A 26696-nucleotide genomic window follows, 5' to 3' on the forward strand; every position below is an offset into this window, starting at 1 on the left:
GCAGCAGCAGAGATGGAAGAGCCGCTGGGTGAAGCAGGACAGGAGATGGCAGCATAGGTGGAACAGCCACTGGGTGAAACAGGACCAGAGGCAGCAGCAGAGGTGGAACAGTCACCGGGTGGACCAGGACAGGAGGAAGCAGCAGCAGCAGCAGCAGCAGAGATGGAGCAGTTGCCGGGTGGAGAAGGACCAGAGGCAGCGACGGCAGAGATGGAGCAGTTGCTGGGTGGAGCAGGACAGGAGTCAGCAGCAGAGGTGGAATCACCGCTGGGTGGAGCATTAATTGTGTTGTTTTATTAATGTCAGAAAGTTGTTACTGAAAGAACCAGTTCAATTACCAGACAACCTAAATAAAAGCATTTTTTAACACAGTCAAATGGATTTTGACCAATAAAACCTATTAAACCGTTCACCTGGATGTGCTACAAAATGTGTCTTCGTGCTACTGAAATATTTATCTTGCTAGTAAGCGTACAGTCCTGTGATGACATCATCATTATGCTTTAATTAAGACTCCAGCCATTTTGTTCAGGAGAAAGAGGGAGAAGTGGTTTTTCTGAGTGGTCTGCAGCGTAGTTAACTTTTTGACATTTCTAAGTTATTTACAGATCCGTGAGGTTTACAATATCTGCCCCCCACCCCGAAATTTAAAATTCATTCCTTTGCCCTTGGACAGGGGAATCTCTGCTCACAGCGGATCAGAAATTGTATATTTTTGGCACTTTAATGTCATATAGTTTGCCCACATTTGCTTTCCACTTTTCTTTACTCTAAATGGCACATATGTCACATTGGACTGAAAACTCATTTAACAAGATATTCTGTTGTGTCCCTGTTCGCCTCGGATCCCCGATATGGCCTCAGACTGGCCGGGGAGCGGTTTGAGCAGTGAGAAAACAAGTGAGGACAGAGTCAGCGTTCTGGGTGGTCCACGTCTTTTTGTTTTTTATTTCCCAAAAGTGCATAACAAAAAGGGCAAAGTGCAAAAAAAAAAAAAAAGGTGCATTGGAGGATTCAGGAGTGTGGCTTCTCCAGCAGCAGAACCCTGAATGATCTGAAAAGGCACCTTAAATACAGTGCCCTCAACTGGGTGAAACCATTAAAACTCCATAGGTAATAAAAGTTAACCGTAGTGTCTTAAAACTAAATTTAAAATCCTCCCCACCAAAACCAGAACTATAACTTAATGAAACAAAACCCATATTAGCAAAAACACCTAAATACCAAACACCTCAATAATAAACTAAATCCTAAACCCTGCTAAAACTATGTGTCAACCCCCACTTGCTCCTCCTCTTGGTTCAGCCCGGAACCTTCTTTAGCAGTGTCCAAGCAAGGGGGGGATCTTTTGCCAGGACACCGGCCTGAACACAAGAGAAGAAGGTAAGTAAAACCTCTCCTTACACTCCACACAACACTCTCAACTACATCTTAAAACCTTCACAACACACACATCAACAACTAAAAGAATCAGCCAGTCTTAAATACACATATATTGCACAATGCTCAATTCATCAATTAATTGTTGTGTTGCCTCCACAGGTGGCCGGATCTACGGACGACGACAGAAAATTCAATAAACAAGTTAAAACAACAATTGTGTGCAAACTTATTTATATGTGCAAATAGCCTGATCTTAAAGTGTTGGAATAAATTGCTGCGAGTTCTTAAACGAGGAACGAACTGCCTGTTCGTTACAGTCCCAATAAAATGAATTGAGATACAAACGTTTGTTTCCGTACCGTTTGTGTGAGCAGAGACAAAAAAAAAGAAATCACTGAAATAAAGACAAGTCAACGTTGCTTTGAAGAATAAGTCTTTATGTATTTTCTATGTGAAACAAAGTACTATTATACTACACAAAGAGAAGCAGATACCATAAAGAGACAGAGACCATCTCCGAGAAATAAGTACAGAACATGAAAATACACATACTGATTTTATAGAACTGTAAATTATTGCTTGTTTTGCTACTTCCTTTTTTTTTTTTGGGATTCCTACAATACAAGACACACGAGTCAGATTTCAACAGAAACAGTACAACAGTGATAAACTGTATCATTGAGCAATTTAGTAGAAGTTCCCCAGAAAAAAAACAAAACAGAAACATTGAAATAGAGTCCATGTTGAACACAACACAATGACAGTTGGTTTTGATCGAGCATCTTTAGGATTTTTTTTTTTACACGTTATTATTACAACATTGCCAAGAGAAGCCATAACAGACTGCACACTGTGACTTGCCTCAGCAATAGAAAAAAAAACTTGGCATATGTACAGAAATATACATTTTTTTTTTTCTTTCAGCTTTCACCAAGAAGTGCACCTTCTTCAGACACGGAGAGTAAAAAAAAAAAAAAAAAAAAAATCCTCACCTCAGCAGCTCCACCAATCAGCTGTCAGCTCAGCCTCACCTGTGGTGCTGCGTCCCATCTTCCAGGAGAGAAGATCAACACCAAAAAAAAAAAAAAAAAGTGAATTTTGTTCTTTCAACCTGTGTCTTTTCAGTAGGACACATGAACCCAAAAAGACCCGAAAGGTTGACCGGAGCAGAAGGTCGTGGAGTGGTTCACTCACTGCGGTATGCTGGTGAAAAGGCTAACCAGGTGTTCAGCTTGAGTTGAAATCAGGAAAGAATAGACACACCAGAAAGAAAGACTAAAATGTGCTTCTTACTTTGTCTTTTCAAAGATTATTTTTTTTTTTTCTGTAGAGGAGAGAGAGAGAGAGAGAACACATTGCTGACATGCACAAAGACTCGTTCTGCTCACTAATATTTTTTAAATAGCACAACAGTATTTTTAGATCGCATGCTGCCTAATAACAATGAAGTTTCAGGGCTCCAAGCCCCACGTGGAAAAACTCTGAAATGCTTTTGATAAATGAGCAGAATCGGCTGAGAGTGGGGCTGCGAGTTCAAAATGTGACGAAAGACTTCATCGAAGACCCCAACAAGCAAAAGTTCCTAAGTTCATAGAAAATGAGAAAAATATGCAATATAAGCTTCTGGACTGCGTTGGTAAAGTACATTTCGTTTTGCTTACTTTATACATGAGTGTCGGTTGGGAAAAAAAAAAATCATTTTCTCGTGATGAAAATGTGAGGTGAGAAAGTGCTTTGGTTGGTTTATTAGTGATATTCGATGAGGCGAGCGGATTTTCCCTTTTCCTTGCAAACGGCGTCATCTACAAATACGACTTCCACAAATGAAGCTCGGCTATGTACAGCAGGAAGCAGCATTTCCAGACGGCTGCTTGGAGAGCTCGGAGACGTCTCCGGATCCTCAGTGCAAAACAAGCAAACCTCACACAGCGAGTAGGCCTGATCACATGACTGCACACGGGAGCTGAAGCATTTTCAAACAAAACCCCCTAAAAATGAGGAGGGCAACTGTTTCCACGGCATACCAGCCACCACAGACACTAATTTGTCTTCACAACTCCTGGACCGTCTACTTGATGAAACCGTATAAAGCAGGTTTTTTTTTTTTTTTTTTCTTTCTTGTCATGTGGGAATATGCACTTACGTTATAACGTCACAAAAGATCTCTGTTGCCACAAACGACAATTAAAAAAACAAACAAAAAAAAAAAAAAAACAGGCTCAGGTCCTCATCTACAGAAGAAAGAGAGCATGCAAAAAGTGTCAGGGTATCAAATACACAGTAAGAATACACACCAAGTAACTTTAGCAAATACACCTCTCCAAACTCAAAGAAGGTAGAAACAACCAGCAGAACATTGTTAGTCACACATGGCGCAGATGTGTGATGGTAGATAGGTTTTCTGGATATATATGTGTGTGTGTGTGTGCGTGTGTGTGTGCGTGTGTGTGTGCGCAGACAGGACAGAGGACATCACACACCCGATCTGGATGGAGCGGAGCAGCGAATCAGCAGAAAAAGAGTTTCTTTTCTTTTGAGGAGTCACGCGTCCTCGAACAGAGATTTTGGTTCACAAAGGAGAGCGAGGGCGAACGAGCGAACTGATGACCAGTGAGTGTATGTGATGAGCCGGTGTGCCTGCGTGGGCACAGTTCCTTCCACCCCTGTCAGTGGGGCGGGGGCATATGTGCCCGCCACTCCCCACACTGTCCACAGAATGGGATGAGTGTGTGTGTGTGTGTGTGTGTGTGTGCGTGCGTGTGCGTGTGTGAGATTCTCATCCATCCCCTTTAAGCCGCCTCATTCCATGACCATACTCCCACAAACACATCCATGTTTGTTCTGCTTGTAGTTGAACTGAAATGAGGGGCGTCCACGCTCTCTGTGAGTGCAGAGCCGAGAGGGGGGCAGGTGTGGAGCGGGTATCAAGGGCCGGGCAGGGCCAGCCGCCGTGGGGGTGGGGGGGTGGGGCAAGCCCCTCTAGTTGAAGACTTTGGGGGGCCCGTCAGGACGTCTGGTCTGGACTATCTGTTGCTTGGGCCGCGCCGCCGCGTCCTCCTCCGCCTCGCTCTCACACACGTGGACCACCACACTGGGGGTGGACTCGGTTCCTGCATGGAGCTCATACTTCTCACCTGAGAGCGGGAAAAGCAAACACAATTTTAACTGTAAACTTACTATGTGCTTCCTGAAAAGAAAAGAAAAGCTTGTATGATTTTATAGTATTTGTAAGTCCCTGTATTAAAAGTAAAAATGTGTAGGAGAAGATGAAAATGTGGCTCTGAATTTGAAATTTGTCCTATTTTCTGCTAGTTTTGGGCCACATAGTGGGGCAGTGGTTAGTGGCTGGTTGCCGTCTCACAGTGAGAAGGTCACCGGTTCAAATAGTGTCTGGGCCTTTCAGTGAGACAGCCAGCAGGACAGTGGAGGGTGCCTTTGGGTTGGGATTACACCAACTAATATCCTGTCAGTTTACTGTATAGGCTGCCCACCTATCGAGAGAAAAGGCCCTGAAATGTTATTACCAGTTATTCTCTTGCTCATATTGCGTCTGTTCGCACAGAGCGGCTTCAGTTTAACATCCGGCACCAGACAACAGCTTCTGGATATCGGATCTCACGACTCCGGACATTCTTATCACCAATCTTCGCCTCATCTCTGAGATCTCCAGATTTACCAACATCTCTATGCTCCACCTGGCTGGACGGAAAGTCCTGCAGCCGGCGTCGGGGAACGTAAACAAAGGCCATCTATGCTAAGCTACAGCTAACACCGCACAGGTTCTTCTTGAGCATTTTGCTCGCTAATGTTTAGTCTTTGGTTAATAAAAGAGGTGAGATAGAACTCCACTTTCTCACTTTTGTGTTTACCTGTACTTGTGCAATGGCAACACATTTCAATCCGAATGCTAATTGTCTCCGTAGTGATATTTCCACCTACTCGGACACCATGAAACTATGTTAGTGCTCAACCAAGTTTATTTACATTTCATGTTTAGTTTGCATATTGATGTATACTCTCTCACGTATTCCACTAATGTTTACTAGAGTGGGGTAGTGGTGTACGACTGGGTGAAAAAATCACTATGGAGAAAATAGAAATAATGTAACACTTGTAATTATTTCAGTGCCTTTTGGTCTGATAATAATGCTTAGGTTTTATATAGTGCTTTTCTGGACACTCAAAGATGCTTTACGTTGCATTATTCATTCACTCCATACTGGATGGTGGTAAACTATGTATGTAGCCACAGTGCCCTAACCGCTGGCTTCCAGCCGGGCTCGTACTGGGCCCTGTGGGTCTTAGACTCTGCTGTCCGGCCATTGGGTGGGGTGGGGGCTTCCTGCCCGGGTCCTCCTGTGGTGCCTTGTTGGGGTGGGTGTTGGACCCCGTGTTTTAGGCCGGCCGCTCAGGGGTTGGGTGGGGTAGTGTGGAAGGGTCCACCTGGGCCATGCCTGTGGCTGGTCCTAGTGATGGGGGGACCTCCCTCCCTCACAACCCCCTACCTTACCTCACCTTACCTCACTCAGAAATAGGAATCAGTGGAGCGGTGCCTAGGGTGGGGGTGGTCCAGGCTACTTAACTGCGGTCTGGCCCCTCCCCCGACTTTGCACCGCCCACAATTTTAACCACACTGACTCACGTAGGGTCCTAAGGGGGTAAAGCCGGCTTTCAGGGTTCTGCCACTTGGCAGCGGTAGAGCGGACTACCGCTACCCCCCAATTTTAAACCGCAACTTCGACACACACATTGCATCCACCTCTTCAAAACACAAAGACACTGTCACTGCTCGGGTCCTAATAAACTAACTAAACCAGTTTAATCCCTTTTCAGGAATCTGACCTTTTATGCACATTTCTGTATTTTTCTGTATGTTTGAATTTGACACAAATGGGAAAATAAAAATTCAAACCTATCATGTGCAGTTTTTGATTGTAGTTCTGAGCTCTTTCATCATTTTTTTTTTAAGGTTCCTGACCCATTGTGGAGAAACATGAGTTCCTGGTTCACGTCCTGCAGTGGTTCTTGTGTTTAAAATGGGATTCAAAGTAGCAGAAATGACATGTGTGCATGTGAGTGAGCTGCAGGGGTGCTGACCGGGTCCAAGCTTGGCTACAGCACACAGCAGGTCGTAGTTGATGACGGGCGTGGCGTCATCGCTCTGGCTCCACCCCACAGGTGGCGAGGCGGGTGGCGAGATCAGGAACTGCTTGACGGGCTGTGGAGGGGCCAGATACGATTTGTCGATGTCCTCGTCCCCATTCTGGATCTGTGAAAGAGGAGAGATGAAAACAATGTAAACTAGACTCAGGTGAGCCGAAAGCCTGCAAACACAACATAATACCCGAACAAACACCACAGTTCCACGTTTCTTCTTTGTGCCAAAAAACACAACAAAAATCCTCAATATTTTATTAAGTACATCTTTATCATGAACTGTATATTATTCTATTTTTTCCACATACTCTTTCTCTCAGTATTCCTGCTATGCTCTGAGCCATTGCGCCGCGATCTGATGATTGATGTGAATCTAAAAGACAAAGTGTCTTAAGGCCTCTTCATCCTCCATAAGAACAAGACGAAAGTTCGGCAGTGCGGGGTCCTGTCGAACAAAATGACGTCATTTCATTCGGCCAGCTCCTTCTGGCCGAACACATTTGTTTCGGCTGTTCCAACCGCCCTGGCCGAACTATGTAGGAGCCGCACTGCCGAAACTTCTGCACTGCCGTGTGCTGCGCATGCGTGTTCCAGTTCGCTCATGACTATCGATAATATTTTAATCATATTTAGCTTGTAACAGCGCTACTGTACGAGCGCCGCAGCTCGTTAAAATGTCGGAGTGTAGGCTGACGTGATGCACCTGAACGCATCACGAACAGCTGTCAGCTCCTGTAGTTAAAACTGGACTAACACCGCGCTCGGACAAAAACTTTTTTATAACTGAAACAGTTCAGAGAAATGTATTTCTGAAAGCACTGGAGGCCAGAAATAAACTGCAGTTGAAAAGTTTAAACGCCGCTTCACAGACTTGTGCCTGCTGTGAGGGGGCGTGGCCTGCAAGTTCGGCAGCTTCTTATCGGAGTATGAACAGTCCTGCCGAAAAAGCTTTTGTTTTCTGCTGCTGACGTCACTGCCGAATTTTCTTCTTGTTCTTATGGGTTCAAAAGGGAGTATGCAGGGGCCTTAAGTCTTCACAACACAGAGCAGAAATAAAGGAATTTAAGATTATGTTCTTTTCTAAGATCATTCATATACAAAATATGATGAAATCGGTTTATTTTCCCTTAGAAGCTAATTTCTTCCTTTAAATCTGTTGCAAAAATGGTGTAATGCTAAAATGGCTATACTATACTATACTATACTATACTATACCATGTTAGCATTACACTACTAAACATTGCTAATATTTAAAGATTCCTTCTTCCTCCTCCCAGCCCCCTTCAAAATAAAAATAAAAGAAGAATCAAATGATTTGTTTTTGTGCTTTTTGGACAATTATCTGAACCGTGTGAAATATGTCGTCTGACAAATTGTTTCTCCTCAGCTTAGGTTGTTAGTGAAGCTCTGTCACTTCACAGTTTGCAGGATTTCTGCAGCTTTCAGCATGCGAATGCTCAAAGACTCACCCTCACGGCTTGTCTTTGTGCTAATGTTACTAGTTATTTTAGTTCATAACTACTTTATCACTGATCTCTGCCCTCGGGCCTCAGCGTTGTTGTATTATGTACAGTTTCTTTAATAACATAAAAGCGGCTTGTTGTAATAAAATATTATATTAATGTTTTATTTGTCATTAGCGTTAACAGTTCTCGCTAACAGGTTAGTGTTAGCGTCATGTAAATCTGTCAGTAGTAGCATATCAGTAATCTAAAGAAAATAATAAACAGATACACAAACTGAATGAAAATTTTTAATAATTGTGTGACATTACAGGTTTGTCCTGTTAGAGGGACTTTTGTGAGGACAGGATATATTTTAAATTATAATACCTTAGTGATAAAACCCCTACCACTCACAGACCTGACTGAAGTGCTCCGGGTCAGGACCGATCGATCCCGCTCTCTCCGAGGTGAATTTGGTTTCATCACTATAAAAAACTCTTCATAAATATCTGAAGCCAGTGAAGTGCCCAAAACATGATGAGGACGTGAATGAAAAAGGAAAGCTGAAGAATTCCATCACAGGACAGGAACTTTTCTTATTGTGTTCACGCACACACACACGCACGCACACGCACGCACACACACACCCAGGTAGGCATCAAACCTCACCTGAGCGAAGAAGAGTTTGAGCTTCTTCCCATTGAACTCAGACTCATGCAGCTCGATGCGAGCACGTGCAGCTGCCTCTGGGGTGCTGAAGCTGATCCGAACTCTTCGAAAGCTTTTGAACATCTGGAAAGTCGTCTGTTCGTCATAGATCCGAAACAGACCCTCAAACCTCTCCTGTGGGGGATAAAAAAAACATGGCAGTACAGTGTGATTGCAGATGGGATGCACCGATCCACATTTCTTCACTTACAATCCGATCCCGATACCTGAATTTGGATATCTGCCAATACCGATACTATTCCGATACCAGAGCTCTGTTTGCTCTGATATTGTTGGCAAATACTTTATCTACCTTGTCACAACAATTTGACATTATTGACACGTGGAGACATACATTTCCAGAAGCCAAAACGTTGTCTTTCTTCTCTCATGTTCACCACTCTTACTCCCAGATTGACTTTGTTCTTTTAGATGAAAGGCGACTTTCAAAAATAGTTCAAACAGAATACCATAGCATTGCTATCTGTGACCACGTCCCAAACGCTCTTGAGTTGAATATGTACGCATGTCCGTGCCTGCTGAGATCTTGGAGGTTAACCCCTGCAGCCTGCAGCCTGCAGAACGCAGCCAACCACAGTTAGCAGGAGGTGCTAACAGCTCCAGGAGCCAGCAGCTTCTCTCCAGCCTGGACAACAACCAAACTCCTTCTTCAGAGACATCAAGGACGTGGTAACAACCAACTGGGCATTACATGAGATTAGCTAAACCTGACGCTATGCATAGAACTGTTTAACGTTTATGAAGGTGTGTTGATTCTATTACAGTGATTGAGCTCTATTGATAATGATATCAGGAGTAGTCATCAACCCGTAAACCAACGTTAGCTCTGACACACACACACACACACACACACACACACACACACACACACACACACACACACACACACACACACACACACACACACACACACACACACACACACACACACACACACACACACATGGTCTGCATGCTACTCTGTAAATTAAATTTCGCTGACGGAGTCATCCCAAGGGATAAATAAAGCAAAGTCTAAAGTCTAAAGTCCGTAATGAGCGAACAACGGACTGATTTTCGTAGCTGACAGCTTTTAGTGATGCGTTCAGGTGCATCACATAAGCCCGCCCTCCGACATGTTAATGAGCTGCGGGGTTCATATAGTAGTGACGTTACTTGATAAACATGATTAAAATATGACTGATACAGTCATACAGAGAGCAGGTGAGGGCCTGGGAACCCTTGGCTATGATGGTAAACTTGTATAAACAGCCCTGTTACTATTATTATGATTATGGTTATTATAATCGCATTTATCCAATTTACAATATTTGTTTTTGTATTAACGTATCGTTTGCATTTAATTTACCCTCTTTTTTATGTATTATGTTCATTTCATCATTACTTTTGATTGTAGAGGGGGAGAGGGAGGGATATGAGGGCAAATTGCTTGTTTTTGATTCTGTATATTTTTTGGGCAGCTGTGAAATAAAAAAAGGACATAAAATAATATGACTGATACAGTCAATAGCGAGCTGGAACATGCATGCGCAGCACATTTTCGGGTGGGGGGGGTGTCATGTGCGGAAAGAAGAGCATTCTTCGCGAGAAACGAAGCCATATGATACTATACTAAATCTATTTGGACATATACTAGATATATGAAATATATATAAAATATCAATTAGAAATATATGGAAAAGTACATTGTACAGGATTTATTTTCTCCCAAAAATTCTGAACTCTGATCCGTGGACGAGTTGTCCACTGAGGGTGCTCTCCGTGGACTAGTTTTCCAGGGCTGCAGTTTTGTGGACGAGTTGTTCTACAATCCACAGACAGCCGTCGTCAGCTGCGCTGCGAAGCTTCTCTCCGTTAGTTCACTTTTATAATCATTATCATATTATTTCCCCATATTTCTACACCATAACTCAGATATGAAACAATGAGGGAGTTATATAATAAGTTGAGTGAATTTTGATCTAATACTGATCAGATTTTACACATTATGCCAATATTATTTGCTAATTTTGACTAAAATCACGTTTTGTAAAGACATATAAAGTAGCTCAACAACATTTCCAAATAAATGCGACATAGTATACCGCGACTTATGTGTTTTATAATCTTCATGGCGCATTCTTTGCGATAAATAAATTTCTAGCAATTACTTTTGATGAAAAGGCTGGTTGGAAGCCGCATATAAATATCCTGAAGTTGGCTATAATTTCCTGTTAAACAAACAGGTGGTGCTCCCAAGGTATCTGATACAGATCAGATTAAATTTTCAATAAAATAATTAATGACTATCTTTGATAATTATTAATCATTATCGATAGCCAAACTGCCAGAAACCCAACATAATTGGTACCTCGTGCGCCGACTCCCAACATAAATGGTACCTAGTGATCCTTATGAGGTAAGAAATCCCTACATGATTGGTACCCCGTGCCCGAACTCACAAAATAAGTGGTGCGGCCCGTGTGAGGCATAGCAAAGTCGACTTTCATTCATATTTGTGCAGTATTAATATCAGCGTATATTTTGGTACAAACCAAAAAAATATTTGATTCTGGTGTGAACGCTTTCACAGCCACCATTGTCTTCCTGCTACTGCAGTAGACATCCAGTCGTACTTACAAAAGTACATTGTGGTGAAAATTATTTTATTCACAACTAAAGCAAAGCTGAGGCCACATCCACATGAGTCAAAATGATCTTTTTTCTCCCCGGGGTTCTCAAAAAAAAATCCCGTCCACACGTCATTATGAACACGGCTCAACACGAGGCTTCAGGGCATGTAGTACATATGGTAGGCCTTATGGGGTGTTGTGACTCACCAAACACACCAAAAATGCAGAAGAAGACATGGGGCACATAGAAATTTAGAAGTAGGCTCCTGCTCATAAACCTCTATACAACTCTGAGTTCTATAGGTCTATGGCCCTGCTCCTCAGTCAGCGTCAGTAGCTTCCACAGCTCGACCGAAGCTTGATTGTTGTGGTTATTTGATCACCTTTCGGACCGCGGTGGGGGAGGAGAGGGGGGCAATTACGTTGTCTTTTTTCCACAGATGATCGTCGTGGACGGCAAACGCCAGCGTTTTAGAATTTCCTCACCCTGGGACCCGTGTTTAAAAAAAACAAAGTTTTTTTGTGCTTCTAAAACGCCGCCTCGTGTGGATGATTGGCTAAAAACCAGCTCGTTTACGTGAACCGGCATTCTCGTGTGGACGGCCCCTCAGAGACCGTGTGTGATTAGATGTGAAGCCCCATAGAGTTACATTCAAGTTTGTTGCTCGTGCCGCTTTCAAGTTTGACTACCCTGTAGAAACTTATAACACTCATTAGCATTCGAATAACACCCAATGAATGCAACCTAGAAGCAAGGTTGTTGATTCTATTGTCCTTAAATACCCCTTTAAACTGATCACATCACCGGCCCTGTGATACTTAGACCACGTTTATGTGACAACCAAGGTTGTTTATACTGTAGTTTTACTGGAGCAGTGTATACCTTTGGACTGAAAGGGGTTTGATATTCTTTATGAAATGTAAGAAACAAAACAACATTCTATTTTTATCAGAGCTGAAGCGATCTGCAGCACCTTATTTAAGAATGTGTTCCTGTCCATGAGGACACATTTAAATTCAGTGAGACACACTGTGTTGTGATCTCACTTAAGCCAGTTCAGTATTTCAATCAGACGGAATTCAGTGTAATCCACAGACTTGTTCAGTTTCGTGTTGAATCACACCATTTGGCATTTTGGATTAAAATGAAGAGATTAACCCAGTCTAATTGGGATGTGAAGAAGGGCTATTCTGTATCTTTTTTCTTTCCCTTTGGCAAGTCAATCTGCTTTCTCTGTGCCACGTGCATTGCCTTAGTACATGATAATCCAGACTGCTTCAATAGGATTTGGGTGAAAACCAACAAAGTAGGCCACAGAGCCATGGGGTGAGTCAGGGAATGTGTTACACTAAAAATAGATGCTGGAATAATTATGAGAAATTTGCGAATGTGTAGAGCATATTTGGTTATTTTTTACCATCCTGGAATGAGTGTATTGAGGTCAAACCAGGAATGAGACAGTAGAGATAAATGATAGAAATCTGAAATCAGACTAGTTTTCCTGATCACAGTCTGGTAAAACACAGCCAGCGTTTCACTGCAGACATGCCTGCATTATGTTTCAAATGCAACAGAGCTTTTAGCTGATACATTCAAATAGAGAACAAACACTCAGAATATGACGTTTTACAAACATTCTGTGGCACATTCACTGCTCGGATGTTGCAGGCCCGCCTGCGTTTTGTAAGTGTGATAATGCAGATTCTACCTGGTCAATGGGTGTAAGTACTGTATGTGTTGCTGGTTGTTTGTGTTTCCCTGTGATGGATGGAGGACGAGTCGGTATACCACCCCCCTCCACCAAATTGTCAGTACTCCTCGTGTATCTTGACCACGCGAAGAGTACCACTTGTCTGTGGTTTTTGTTTCGTCTGACGTGCCCTTGCTGTGTGTCCTCCCTCTGTGTATCTGGTTGTGAGATGCGTCTCACCCGTGTCCCCTTAACTCCCAATGTATATTAACCCCCTCTCCCCATGTATCTGTGCCAGATTGTCACAGGCACGTTTACCTGTGGTAAACGTTCAGGTACCTGAAAAAACAGTGATATTTCTCTGCGTTTGAGCCTTGCATTTACACATAAACGCAGCTACGAGTAACCACAAACGAGGATTCTTGAACACAGTGGACATTTGAAAAACCTCAGTGTCTTTGTTTATATCTAAAAGGGGGGTAGGTGGAGATTGATGTCATAATTCTTGACGTCGTATTTTTTCAAGGATTCTGATTGACTATCATGGCTTCATGCTTCTCGTTACACTGCCTCCTACAGGTTTGGCATTCTCATAGGAGCGCTGAACCAGGTGTATATCCGGGTCCGTGTCCATGAAGCTTTTTTTATATCGGTTTTTGTGATAAACACAGGTAGGGGTAAACGTGGCCTCACTATCCAGCAACTAGACGTCCTGCATTCTCAGGCCCCGTTTACACATAGCTGGGTATTTTCAAAAAGTGTGATATTTCTATCCGTTTGGGCCATAAACGCAACTACGAGTCACCAAAAACGATATCCGAAAACTCCGGCCAAAGTGGAGATTTAAAGAAACTCTGGATTTCATTTGCATGTAAGGAGAGGGAGATTCATGTCACACTGTGCAATAGAAACGTCATCACACGCTCAGAAATGTGGAAACAATTTGGGACTGTGTTGCCTTACTGGCTGGACGTTTTGATGCTCCACAGAGCGTTATCGTGTGAGTCTGTCCATCAATATGTCACGGACCTCCGATGCATAGCTCGCCTCTGCAATTTGGACACTTGTAAGACGAGTTTATTTGAGACCAGTTAGCCGAGCACACAGCTGATCCCAAACTACGAGAGAGGCTGCTTATGGCAGAGGGCGAACTCGAGGTTAAGTTTGCGGGCTGGAGAGAGGCTGCTGGTTTCTGTGGCAGTTAGCACCTCATGCTAACTGTGGTTGGCTGCGTTCTGCAGGCTGAGGAGAAGAAGACGAAGTTGATGAATCAGGAGCCGTCCTGGTTGTTCCCTTGTCCCGACCGGAGGAGCTCTTCGCTCGGGTCTGTGGTACTTTTCCTGCTTGTTGAGGAAAGCACAAAGAGGTTCTGTGAGGTGCCGCTTCCCCGGTCTCGTCCTGGAGAAACTGGTTGGTCTTCCCTGGTTGATGGGAGATCAGACACTGGGTGCTGGTCTCTGGATCCTGGGAAGCTCTGACCCTCGTGGTCGGTCAGGAGAGGAGTTGAGCCCTTCTGTTGCAGGCCTCTGCTGTTAGCAGGATGCTAACGCTGGGTGAGCTGCTGCCAGCAACCCACCTCCTCCGTCGAAGAGCAGGAGCAAAGCTTTTTACGAGAGAATCTCTCCAAATGCTTTTGGTAAGGTGGGGGCATTCCAAGGTGTCGAATCCTAGGAGTCTCCACCACTCTGTGAGTTCATGGGGGCAGTCAATGTCCCTGCAGGACCCCCTGCAGTCAAATGCTCAGGCACATTCCTGAGAGTCAGACTCCACATGTCATGACTGTACATCATGACGAATGAAGATTGTCTTTCCATAGAAATTAACCAACTTTCTGGGGTCTTTTGAGATCCCAACATTTATTTAGTTTATATATTAAGTAGGGATGTCCCAATCACACTTTTTGGCCTCCGATACCGATCCGAGTTTTCAGAATTGAGTATCGGCCGATATCGATACTTTCCCGATCCGATACTCACATTGCTATTGCAAATATACTCAATAGTCTATTTTTGGAGCAACTATGATGTCTGAAGCTAAAAGCACTATTGACAGCTAAAAAATTTTTTTCAAATGAAACCCAGTGAATCAGTTTGACTGACATAGAAACTATAAAAAACTATAACATAAACAGTATTAAGTAAAACAATCAGAAAAACCCAATTCCACTTCAAAGTGTCTTTGACTGGTTAGGTTGAAAATAAGTCCTTAAAAAAGTGCAAATACAATAATAAAAATAAATAAATAAATCTTAAACATAAATGCTCTTAGGCTCCAATGTAACTTATTTGTGTATTAAATTTCAGTTTAACTTAAAGCAGTATGAGAGGTTTGACCTGAATTGTCACAAAACATTTAGATTTCAATGTGAATTATAAACACTTCATTCCACTTCAAAGTGGTAAAACCTGTTTGACAAAGGTACTCTGAACATAGTTCTCTCAAAAACTTATTCAGAATATCCCAGTCTCCCTTCGCCATATCGCTCCCCTGTGGGTACTTATCCTTTTTTATAAAGTCGAGAGTTTGCTGCTTCGTTGCGCCTTTTTCTTTAGTTGTTGTTGTAAACCGAGCGTACTCCGCCGCATGTTTACTTTTTAGACGTCTTATCAAATTAGTTGTGTTAAACGAAGCTCTGGCGCTCCACCTCTCAGGACTGTGGTGAAGCAAATAGTACAACTGGCCGCTGGACTGGTTTCATTGTCAACCTTAAGATACCTCCAGACTGCTGACATTTATCCACTCAATGGCTTTAGGCTGCTAACGGCGAGGTTGCTGTATGTCAGTTTACGGCAGGTCGCAAACGGGGCTCGCTTTACGGCAGCTGACGTGAAAACGTTTTTTTTTTTTTTAAGATCACAAATCACCAATATCGGCCCCGATCCGATATCAACCGATCTGATCGGGACATCCCTAATATTAAGTTTATTTTTCAGGGACCGTGTACAAAAACATTAATCTTGAAGAAAAGATGCTTCGTACCAGATTTTAGCCGTAGCCAGTTTCCATCTGCAGTCTCCTTACTTGATAAGATCAATTAAACATTTTGAAATAGTTAAAAGCATCATTTTAAAATGTTTGACCTTAAAGTGAATCTTAAGTATTTATTTGAGCTCAGGTTTAGGTTTGATAGATAAAATCTAAATTGTATCATTTGTTAGACTCTTGATTCAGATCCCAAGCACCTGCATGTCTCCAACTGGGGGAGGGACAGTTCAGTCTGACGAGGTATATTATTTTTGGTACATTGTTTTACATCGTATTTGTAATTGCGTTTTCTTTTCTATATTCATGTGCTCCTCTTTCACAAGTAATCCCCATCATTAGTTTGTGTTGTCATTTGTGTGTTCGCCTCTTTTGTGTCTTCGTTGGTTTTACCTAGGCACTATATACACTCCCTCGTGGCTCATTCTGTTAGGTCAGTTTGTTGTGTTAACACCTCAGTTTGTTAATTATTTTGACTTTGTTTTGTTGACCTCTTTTATCGTCACAGAAACTTGAGTTTGTATTTTTTCCAAGTAAATAAAAACCCCTTTCCAGAAAAACCTGATTTCCTCATTGCCTGACTGCTCGGTCCCTGACAGACGACAGTGCGACGTATAAATGTTGTAAACTGTTTCTGTTTGTAGGGCTAAAGCCCACGCTCCCAGGGAATCCTGGGTAATGTAGTTGTGTTAATTAGAGAGGGTTTCTGAGGGACACAGTTGCCGTCCTGATTCATACATAATGATCAGAAATCTCAGATTGATCTTGGTTGTTTCATGTTCTACCGCCACATTTAGGAGGAGCTATGCTTACTTATCAGTCCAAATAAACCAACTGTGTGCCGATATCGCTGAAAGAACAGGAAGGGGCACTGCTCCTACAGTTTTGGCATGATTATAATAGCTCTGAACCAGATTTTTATGTGGTCCGTGTAATAAATGAAGATTTTTTTGGGGAAAACATAATATTCATTTTTGTAAATCTCCAGCTACAAGTAAACAAGTCCTCGTAACTTGTATCTACTTTTGTGTTTTGGACCCTTTGCTCATTTTTAGACTCCTGCCTTGGATCACCTTTTGGATACCGTCACCTACGCCTGTAAGACTTTACAATGAAGCTCACTTTTGAACTCATTCCCTCTGTCTTGGTCTGTGACAGAAATATCATCTATATTAGACTTACCCCCCCAGGATCGCCCCTGGAATCTGGTACGAAACGTTCACTACAATAACTTTAACTGTAATTGAGAGATTTCATTAGAATCCTCTGACGTTTCAGAAATTAATATCAGGACAGAATTATTCTGCATATATTTCTCAGCTAATCTGTATCATCACTGTACATGAAGCACAGTTTTAGGCAGCAAGCCTTCCAGCAGTCATTTGGACAGTTGGTTTTCAAAAAATAGTGGATTTGTTTAAAGCCATTTAAAATATGTGTACAGTACCTCGGACGAGGGGACCTGATAAGAGCAGACACCCTGTACTGAGTTGATAAATTGTTGTGCATGGAGAGGTTTTAACTGTTAACACACCTTAATGAGCGGACAGGGTTTCACTTTCACTTTACACCAGGGTTTCAAACATAAAGCCCGTGGGCCAAAACCGGCCTGTAAAAGGCTCCAATCCAGCCTAACAAACCACCAAGTGAGGTGGTTATATAAGATTTGTAGGAGTTTATTTTTTGCACTCTATTTCACACCAGAATGTTTAATTAATAGTGACTTTATGTAGAGATTGTAGTTATTTTCAATACTAATTGTTTGATTTTCCAAAAATATAGACAAATTCATCATGTACACTGTGCGCCAACACAAATAAAATGTAAATTCAAAGGTTATTATGGCAATATTTTAATGAAACTGGACTGTATGTGGCCCCTGAAGTAAAATTTTAATTAGTATTTATTTTGTATACCGCTCTCTCTCTCTCTCTCTCTCTCTCTCTCTCTCTCTCTCTCTCTCTCTCTCTCTCTTCTCTCTCTCTCTCTCTCTCTCTTATACGGTTGGGGCTAACCCTAACCCTAACCCTAACTCTAACCCACCCCCAGGGACAAATAAAGTATTTGATTGATTGATCGAAAAAAGGAGGGGCTTCCTACCAATATATATTTTTACTCAGGAAAATTACAAAAATAGTGTAACAGCTCTGCAGTTCTGTTATTGATGCAATGTTAAGGTTTAGTAATGACGTTTATGTGTTACGATTCTTTTGTGTCACCTGAACGGACCGTTAGAGCGAGTTGGCCTGTGATTGGCTGAGAGTGGAGAAGGGGGCGGGTCAGGTGAGCGTGCAGACCCTGCATGTGAGTGTGTCCATTTGGAGGCGAACGGAGGAGCAGCCGGTTCTGTTTAATAATAAATTGCCTTCACAGACAAGAAACTTGTCCTGTTGGACGTTACAGTAGTAACACACAGTGACTTGGACAAGTACCTTTAATCAGATTACTGGTTTGGAAATAGTAACGTGTTACTAATTAACGCGTTACTGGCATCACTGTATACACACACACACACACACACACACACACACACACACATATTAGTGCTGTCAAAAATAACAAATTCATTTAATTAATTGATTTGAAACGTTTAATCCGTTAAAAGAAATTTGCGCAATTAACGCAGTTTTGTTTACTTCAATTTATTTTTATTTTTTTCACTCCCTTACTGGAGCAGCAGCATGAGCAGCATCTTTGGATGCAGCACTGTGAGTACAGAGCAGCACAATACCGAGTGGAATAATATTAAGGCAGAAAGTTTCACTTTAAGGCCCCGTTTACACGACAACGAATTTGAGTGTATCCGCAAAACTTTCTTCACTTTTGGGGGGTTCATTTACACGGCACCAGTTTGCAGATGCACTGTATCCGCAAAGTTTTTAATCCGGCTCCCGAGGTGGAAAGATTCTTTCACGGCGCAAATCCCTCCTGCAGAGACTGATGGAGGCTCCAGAGCCTGTTACTGGGTATGCACATCTCTCCCCCTCCCTCCTGCTCATCCAGTTGTAAACAAACATGGCGGCTGCGTAGTGGTACGACCCGCGGTCTATATTCTAGTTTTATCGTCCAGATCAGTAGGTTATTAGTTGAGACTCTCCCTGATAGCATCAGTCCATGCGGATGTCGGGTTCTCTCCATTTTCTTCACGTTAATAGTGTATTGTTCTGTGCACACACGTCTGTGTAGTTTTATTACAAAATCAAGCAACAGCACCCTCCAGTGGCCGGCATACTAACTACACCGTTGTCTCTGTGTCCGCTGCTGCAGTGTTTTTAGTTTAAAATATTTACATGATTTTATTTTATGATTGTATAATAATAACAAAAAGTATATACTTGGGCGGAGCGCCACGACCACCCTGTTTTTTTTGGGATGGACACCTAAAACACCAATTACTGCCTAAAACTGTTACATGAAGCATGGCAATGAAAGAACACACAACGAGAGCATGACCAATAAATAAATAAACACCCTTTTAACGTGTAGCTATACGCCATAACATCATCTACAATGAAGAATAACTTCAAACTATACAGGAGACATATGAAGGAAATACTCGTCTTTTATACAGAGAATGCAAGAAAACTACCGACATACAGTAAAGTGAGACAGTGTGACTTTACCTATGAGCTGTGTGTGTGTGTGTGTGTGTGTGTGTGTGTGTGTGTGTGTGTGTGTGTGTGTGTGTGTGTGTGTGTGTGTGCCATGACCCTGCCTAGGAAAACACACAAAGCTGTTATTAGTGATATCAGATTTACAAACAGCCATGATTAACAGGCCGTTCATCTTTGTGAGGGCTGCAGCAGCACTGAGAGTAGTGTTCAAGCCATACTTCAAGCAAAGAGCCGTATCGACAGAAGGCGACAGCACGGCACAATGCCACCTCTCCATTGGGGAAAATGGCTCCTTGGCAGAGAGCTTGAATTGAGTTTATTTCATACAGGGACACATTAATCCCATTACCACCAATCTGGTCATTACGTGTTTTGATCAGGCAGGAGCTGTGTCTCCTAAGCAGCACTTAAGCATTGCTTCAATACACATGCATGTGCTCACGCATGCATGTACTCACGCTCACATAGACAACTGACCGTGCCATCTGAAGCTGCTGAATAAGAAGATGAAATGTCTGCAAAAGACTCGGCATGTCTGTGTCCAAACACCGTCCGATCTGCTCCACATAGACATGGAGAAAATGGCCACAAACAAACTTTTTTGACCCTTTTGTCGATGTTCAGATGTGGCAGTGCAAAAGGGGACAACAATGGCCGGAAGAGGAGAAAGCAGATCCCAAGCCCATCATCCACCCCGGTCCAGCGTCCTATTCGCCAACACCCAGTTTCTGGACAAGTTGGATAATCTCAGAGGTTGTATTTAGATACCAATGGGACTTGAGGAACTGTAACACTTTTTTATTGACCGAAACATGGCTCCATCTTCTGGTGACAAATCGCTGTTTTCTGTGTTCCACAAGGACAGGACTGAATAATCTGACAAGGTCAAAGGTAGAGGAGTTTGTTTTATGACAAACAACTCCAGGAACATTAAAACACTGTCCAACTCCTGCTTGTAGTAGTAGTTTCTTTATTGTCAATTTACAAGTACAACAAAATTTATTTTGGCAGTTGGTGCGAAAGGCGCACCAACACACCGAGGCAGCCGGTGTGCGCAGCGCCCCATGCTTAGATGAAAAATGGAAAACAGGAGGTCAGGAGAGGTTAAAAAAACAAAAAAAAAAGCAGATCCCAAACTATGCTCCGTTGGAGGGGCACAGTGTGGGATTAGGAAAAAAAACTCTCCTCAGCACATAGAAGCACAAAAAAAACACAATTACAACAACATTCGAGGACTTAGCACATATAATAATAATGGCTTGGATTTAGATTCAAAGTACATACAGAGACCATTATTCAGTCACACTGGTGAAGGTAAGCTACGTTGGAGCCACAGCTGCCCTGGGGGCTCCTGACGGAGGCATGGCTGCCATTTCGCGCCAACGGCCCCTCCGACCACCTCCAACATTCATACCCTTTCATACAAGGCAATGTGGGCAAGTGCCTTGCCCAAGGACACAACGGCAATTACTTGGATAGAGTGGGATTCGAACCGCCAACCCTCTGGTTATTGGACGACCGACTCTACCACTGAGCAGGGGAGGGTGTGTGTGTGTGTGTGTGTGTGTGTGTGTGTGTGTGTGTGTGCGCGAAGCCGCATGGAGATAAACTGTCCTTGTCGGACCTGGAGCACCTTTCTATCCTGTGTTGTCCCTTTTATCTACCCACGGAGATCCCATCCGTCTTTTTGACTGCGGCATGTCCCACCAGCTGATACCGACACAGCGCTGGCGGAGCTACGTGATTTGCCAACCCAGACGCTGCCCTCATCGTGGCTGTGGATTTTAACGAGGCAAACTTTTATCAACGCGTCATATGTTCCACCACACACTAGATCACTGTTACACCCCATTCAGATATGGCTGTAAGGCAATCCCCCTGCCGCCACTTGGCAAGTTGGACCACGCCTCTATTTTTCTGGTGCCGAATTACAAACAACGGATGACACAGGAAGGAGTTGTAACGAGGCAGGTCGGGCGCTGAAACAACCAACCAGAGGCCACACTGTAGGATGCGCTGAGTGATGATCGACCGGGACAAGTTCCAATCCAGCACAGAGAGACCATGGACAAGTTTACAGAAATGATGACGAAAATGATGACGGAACAAATAGCTTCAGAGCTGTGTTTGTGTTGTTGAACATGCTTTGCAAAGCCAGATGAGCTTGTTAAGAAGTCAGCAGTAATATCTTTGGTCTTAAAGGTTGCAGAACAAGGCTGGTCCTGGTGTGACTGGTCCTGGTGTCTTTCAGGCCTTTCCATTCCATCGCATGGCCTTTTTCTTTGTTCGGGAGTCTGATAATTTCATAGTAGTGTCATTTTGGACACTTGGCAACCAGACACCCACACAGGAGACCGTCTTTTGTTCCACGTCACCCTAACGGACACAGCACCAACCTTTATCGGACACCTGAGCCCCAGGCCTGCTCTTAGGTTACAAGAAAATGCGAAGTGGCCAACTCCAGCTGCAGAGAGCCCCGGACAGAGCGAGGGCAGGAGCAGGCACACCTGAGTCAGGTGATCAGGCCCAGGTTCGCTCCACCATACCAAGAGGCAGCTCCGGTTTCCAAACAGCACAGAACATGATACCATCAGCATGGACATGCAGTGTGTGTCCTGCTGCCTCACACTGCAGTTTAATGTCAGTCAGGGAGCATATAACCATCACATCTAAATATGTCTGACGGTCTCTTAGGTACCACCACTACTGAAAAATGGCTGAAGCAGCAGATAGTTGTCAATCAGAGATGTTAACAATTCTGAAGCTCATCCTGAGTAAAGCTGTTTCTCCAGCTGTTATTATGAATGTACTGTTCAAACAGAGCTTTATTACATCCCTTCAGTTCCCAACACTATGTTAGGTGATAGAAAGCTGATATTCTTATTGTTTTAAAAGAAATATAATGTTTTCCAAAAACATCCAAAGTAATATATCAAGGCAGACAAATATTTGTGTAAATCTATGAAGCTATCCACTGTTTTGTTTTCCTTTATTTGCTTCTTTGTGGGATAGATGCTCACAATAAATGCAATAATGGTCTTTTACATAATGTGGACGACTATAAAGACAGGTGAAAAGACTGAAAACACCACAGGACACAGCAGAAACACTCAAACTCTGAACGACTAGAAATTGCTGTTCACTCATCGAACCTCTACTTTCTTACTCAAAAGCAGCAGGATTTTTGTGGCAATGATGCCCGAGAACATGTGACACACTGAGGGATGAACAGCCGGGAAGACAAATGGAAGGTGACTATGGTGGACGGAAACTTCACCCAGTGTCCTCAGAGAAGAGTGTTTTTGTGTGTTTGCTGACAGACATGTTCATATGAGAGTCTGCTGACTCACTCACTGTTGCGGTGGGAGTGTATGACTGTTACTACAGTCTTCTCTCTCTCTCTCTGTGTGAACAGCACAAGCTGACGGTAGCTGTCCTAGTTTAACTGCATAGAGTTTTAATGACAGTTTCATCGACGAGAAGGTGTGAAACTGCCACAATGTTCAAACAATATTTTCCTTCAAGTGTGAAGAGCTTCAGAATCAAATCAAACTGAAGCCAGAGAAGCACTTATCAGGAGAGAGAGCAGATTTTTTTAGATGGATATAAGAGAGCAAATAAATTGGCAGCAATTAACCTGGCGAGTGGACAGATTAATAGATAAAAAAAAAAAAAAAGATAAATAAATGACTTGTCTCCATCCATCCATCCATGCACCTTCTTTATCAGTTAGTCCATGTGTAGTTGTGGTGTCTGTCTGGAGAAGCTGGTGTACCTCTGATGGGAGATCACCAGGGCCGTTCTTATCAAATGAACTCTACTATAGATCTATGGCCCAGCTCCTCCTCCTGCTAGCGTCAGCAGCTTCTGCAGCTTCACCGGAGCACGTAGTAGTCTGTGATTGTTGTGGTTATTAGGTGACATCACGGACCCTCGTTGGGGGGTGATGACGTCATGGTTTTTCCACGGATGATCGTCTTTGCCGTCGCACCTCACAGCCGAGTCGGGGTTTTACAATTTCCCCATTCTGTGAACCATGTCAAAAAATGTTTCCGGGCTTCTAAAACGCTGCCTCGTGTGGACGGTCGGCCAAAAACAGCTTACGTGAACCGGCGTTCTCGCGTGGACGGCCCCTGAAATTCTAGTACTCAGCCATTTTCTCCAACTGGTCCATTCAAACACCAATATCGATGGTTAATCGTTTCATGAAAGACATTTAACTAGCAGCAACCTACATAGAACTAAAGAGGAAGGATTACTCTTTCTGAGATTCAGATTTGAATACATTGATGAAAACACGAGCCTTCGACAGGCTGGCTCAGATCTTGTTGAGTGTTAATAAAAACAAGAGCAGACAGACGGCGCCTCACGTGCTCTGCTTTAATCTGCTCTCTCCACCTCTCTGTGCCAGTCGAATGCGAGGATTAGTGGTCTTCTCTGTGCAATTCAAAGGTCATTACTCTATATTCTCTTTTGATTGTACAAAGACCCTTTTTCTTTGGACATGTCTGTGGTAGGTGGCCTGTTTAAACGCTGTCTGCAAGGGACCTTTAAGAACACAGCCCTGTGATCAGACTGGATAAAGCCTGCACCGGAATAGATGACATAAGAGCACCAACAAGAACTCAACGATGAGCCAGTTGACACAGTTGTTTGTTTTGTCACTAACCAGATCCCCAACAAACCTACATTCCCAAGGAAACCGTCAGCATGAGAAGTGGCATCCTCTAATAGAAGAAATATTGCAGCATAGACAGATTGATGTCTTTGCCCTCAGCAAGTCTGCAGCTTTTAGAAACTGTGACGAGGGTTATGCGTATAGCAGCTGGCTGCTTCTGTCCTCAGACATGCAGGATATTTTTCTGTCCATCCATCCATCCATCCATCCATTCATCCATCCATCCATATATATATATTTCTCTGGGTCATACAATAATCTGCACATGCAGATTATGATAGGACAAACAATAGGAGCAAACAGGATGTACACCTTTTATTTTCTAAATGCAGGCAGTAATAGCACATCTACAATTTTACCATCTATGATTCCACCAAAGGGCACATCAAGGCACTACAGATCCTCTTCATCTGCTCCTTGTAAATACTGTTTGCTGTGTTTTCCTGTTAATCTCATTCTGCTATGCTTAGATTAGTCACCACTGAGTTTAACAATGTGTATATTAAAATTGAATTTGATATTACTTATTTAACTTGATTTTGCTATAATGATTACTTAAACTTCTGTTCTGTTGTCTGTGTGGAGCAGTGTTAGAAGAATTCCCCCATAAATAAATTATTTTTTGATTCTGATTCATATCGGACCGATGCTTCTGGGAACAAATGTAATCATTTTTGTAGGGGTAGAAAAATTACAATTGTCTATTTAAGAGTCCACATCAGGAGATTTCTTCACATATATACGAGCTGCTCAACAATTAAAATCATTGGTGATCAAATGTATCACCAGACTCCCAAACTGCCCTTCAGCTCAGCATTGTTCTGTCTCTTTAGTGACAACTCAAATCAGATAAGCAGACACGCATTGTGCAGATAAGGCAGTGGTTCTCAAAAGCGTGCCCCCCTGCAGGGTAAAACTATGAAAATTAATCATTTAATTAAAATTGACATTAGTATGTTTGAATTGATTGTAGGCATTACAATAGGAGCAGACTACAAATAAAGACTTAACAAATAGTTTCAATTACAAGTCTATAACAAGCATGAGATGAATTGGATCTCAACAGCTGGTAATATTAATATCTCATATTGCAAAAATGAAGAGATAATCTAGCAACCCCTGCGCTTACAAAAGTTTGGGCTGCACAATTTACTACAAACTTAATGTTACTGCAATATCAATGTAGACAATTTACATGAAACATGAAAATCTTCCTTCATTGCTAAACATTTCATACCCAGTGACAGGCAGAAGATAGGAGCACAAAACCCAAGGAATAATAACCAAAAGGCAAATACAGCAAAGTCAAATTGCTCCACTTGTGAAACACTGCTGCAAACTGCAGATGTTGATGTGATGGAAGAACAAACTGGGGTGAGAAAAAGAGCTCTGCTATTTGGAAGACTACGCCTCAAAGCAGAAATACATTCATCTACGTAAGTGTTTCTATTCATAATTCATCACTTTGTTTAGATACTCAACAGCATGGCAATTATATCACATCAAATGTTAATCTGACATCATGCAGTACTCATACAAACTGCATTTTTATGGCACCCGACATCAATAATTCCTTTAAATACAGTTGAAGACGATCAGTACCAGAACGAATGTTTCTCGGCCCATGCTGGTTTCAGGTGCCACATAAAATGTAGTCCACCTGCACTGAGCAGAAGGGCTTGGACACACAAGGGGACAACAGGGTCTGTGTGCCACTGTGTCTGGAACTGCCTCACCTTTTCCCTACATGTGTCTTGAATGGACAATTCAATCCATCATCTGCATTCCTCGCGCTGCCAAACTTGGACACACAGTGAGAAACCAAATGGCGGATGAACAGTTTTGTAGCACTGTTTCTTTCTATCTCCCCTTGTCTGCTATGACTAAGTCGTACACGCAGTTATGGGTGTGCGTCTTGGTGAGCTGCAGCAGCTCCCATTGACAAAAATCCTTGTCTAAGGGTGGGGGTGCGGGGGGGTGGGGGATGGGGGGGGGGGGCTGCAATCTACGTCACCAAGACATCCATGCACATCTCTTCCACCAGGCAACATGCAGTGAAACCAGTCCCGAGCAAACGCTGCAAAGACAACATGATGCACTGCAACAGGGGAATCCAAAGTCAACTGTACCTGCATTTTGTCTGACGTGAACACCTCCGAGTCTACTTCACAGGCAATGATGGTCACCATCTCCAGTTTCATATTTATCGATGGCATGCCCTCGCCTGGTTCAGGAAAAAAAAACCAAAATTAACTGAAAAAGTATTTCCCCTCCTGTCTTCGGGTCGCACACATGCGTCTATGTGGCTGTTCCTCCAGAATGTGCGGTCAGAGCCGGCGGACTGGTTGGTTTAGTGAGCTAAGAGAGGAGCCGCTGCTGGATCGACACTGCACTAACACTCTACT

General features: G+C 43.0%; 1 protein-coding gene across 1 annotated transcript; it reads right to left on the reverse strand.

Annotated features, from left to right (window-relative positions):
• Nucleotides 1–1801: 1801 nt before the first annotated feature.
• Nucleotides 1802–26696, reverse strand: rcan3 (regulator of calcineurin 3). The gene is made up of 4 exons (XM_080479451.1): nt 26421–26696; nt 8655–8828; nt 6481–6652; nt 1802–4517 (listed from the first exon to the last, which is right to left on the reverse strand). The coding sequence occupies exons 1-4, from the start codon at nt 26505–26507 to the stop codon at nt 4363–4365; spliced, it is 588 nt and encodes a 195-aa protein (XP_080335577.1). The 5' UTR covers nt 26508–26696; the 3' UTR covers nt 1802–4362.

This window comes from Lipophrys pholis (genome assembly GCF_963383615.2).
Source record: "Lipophrys pholis genome assembly, chromosome: 14".
Taxonomy (NCBI): domain Eukaryota; kingdom Metazoa; phylum Chordata; class Actinopteri; order Blenniiformes; family Blenniidae; genus Lipophrys; species Lipophrys pholis.

Coding starts and splice junctions, on each gene's coding strand:
- rcan3 (XM_080479451.1), bottom strand. CDS start 26,507: ATGCCATCGATAAATATGAAACTGGAGATGGTGACCATCATTGCCTGT. Junction 8,829..26,420: donor TCACGTCAGACAAAATGCAG/GTACAGTTGACT, acceptor TATCCCCCACAG/GAGAGGTTTGAGGGTCTGTT. Junction 6,653..8,654: donor TCAAACTCTTCTTCGCTCAG/GTGAGGTTTGAT, acceptor CCTCTTTCACAG/ATCCAGAATGGGGACGAGGA.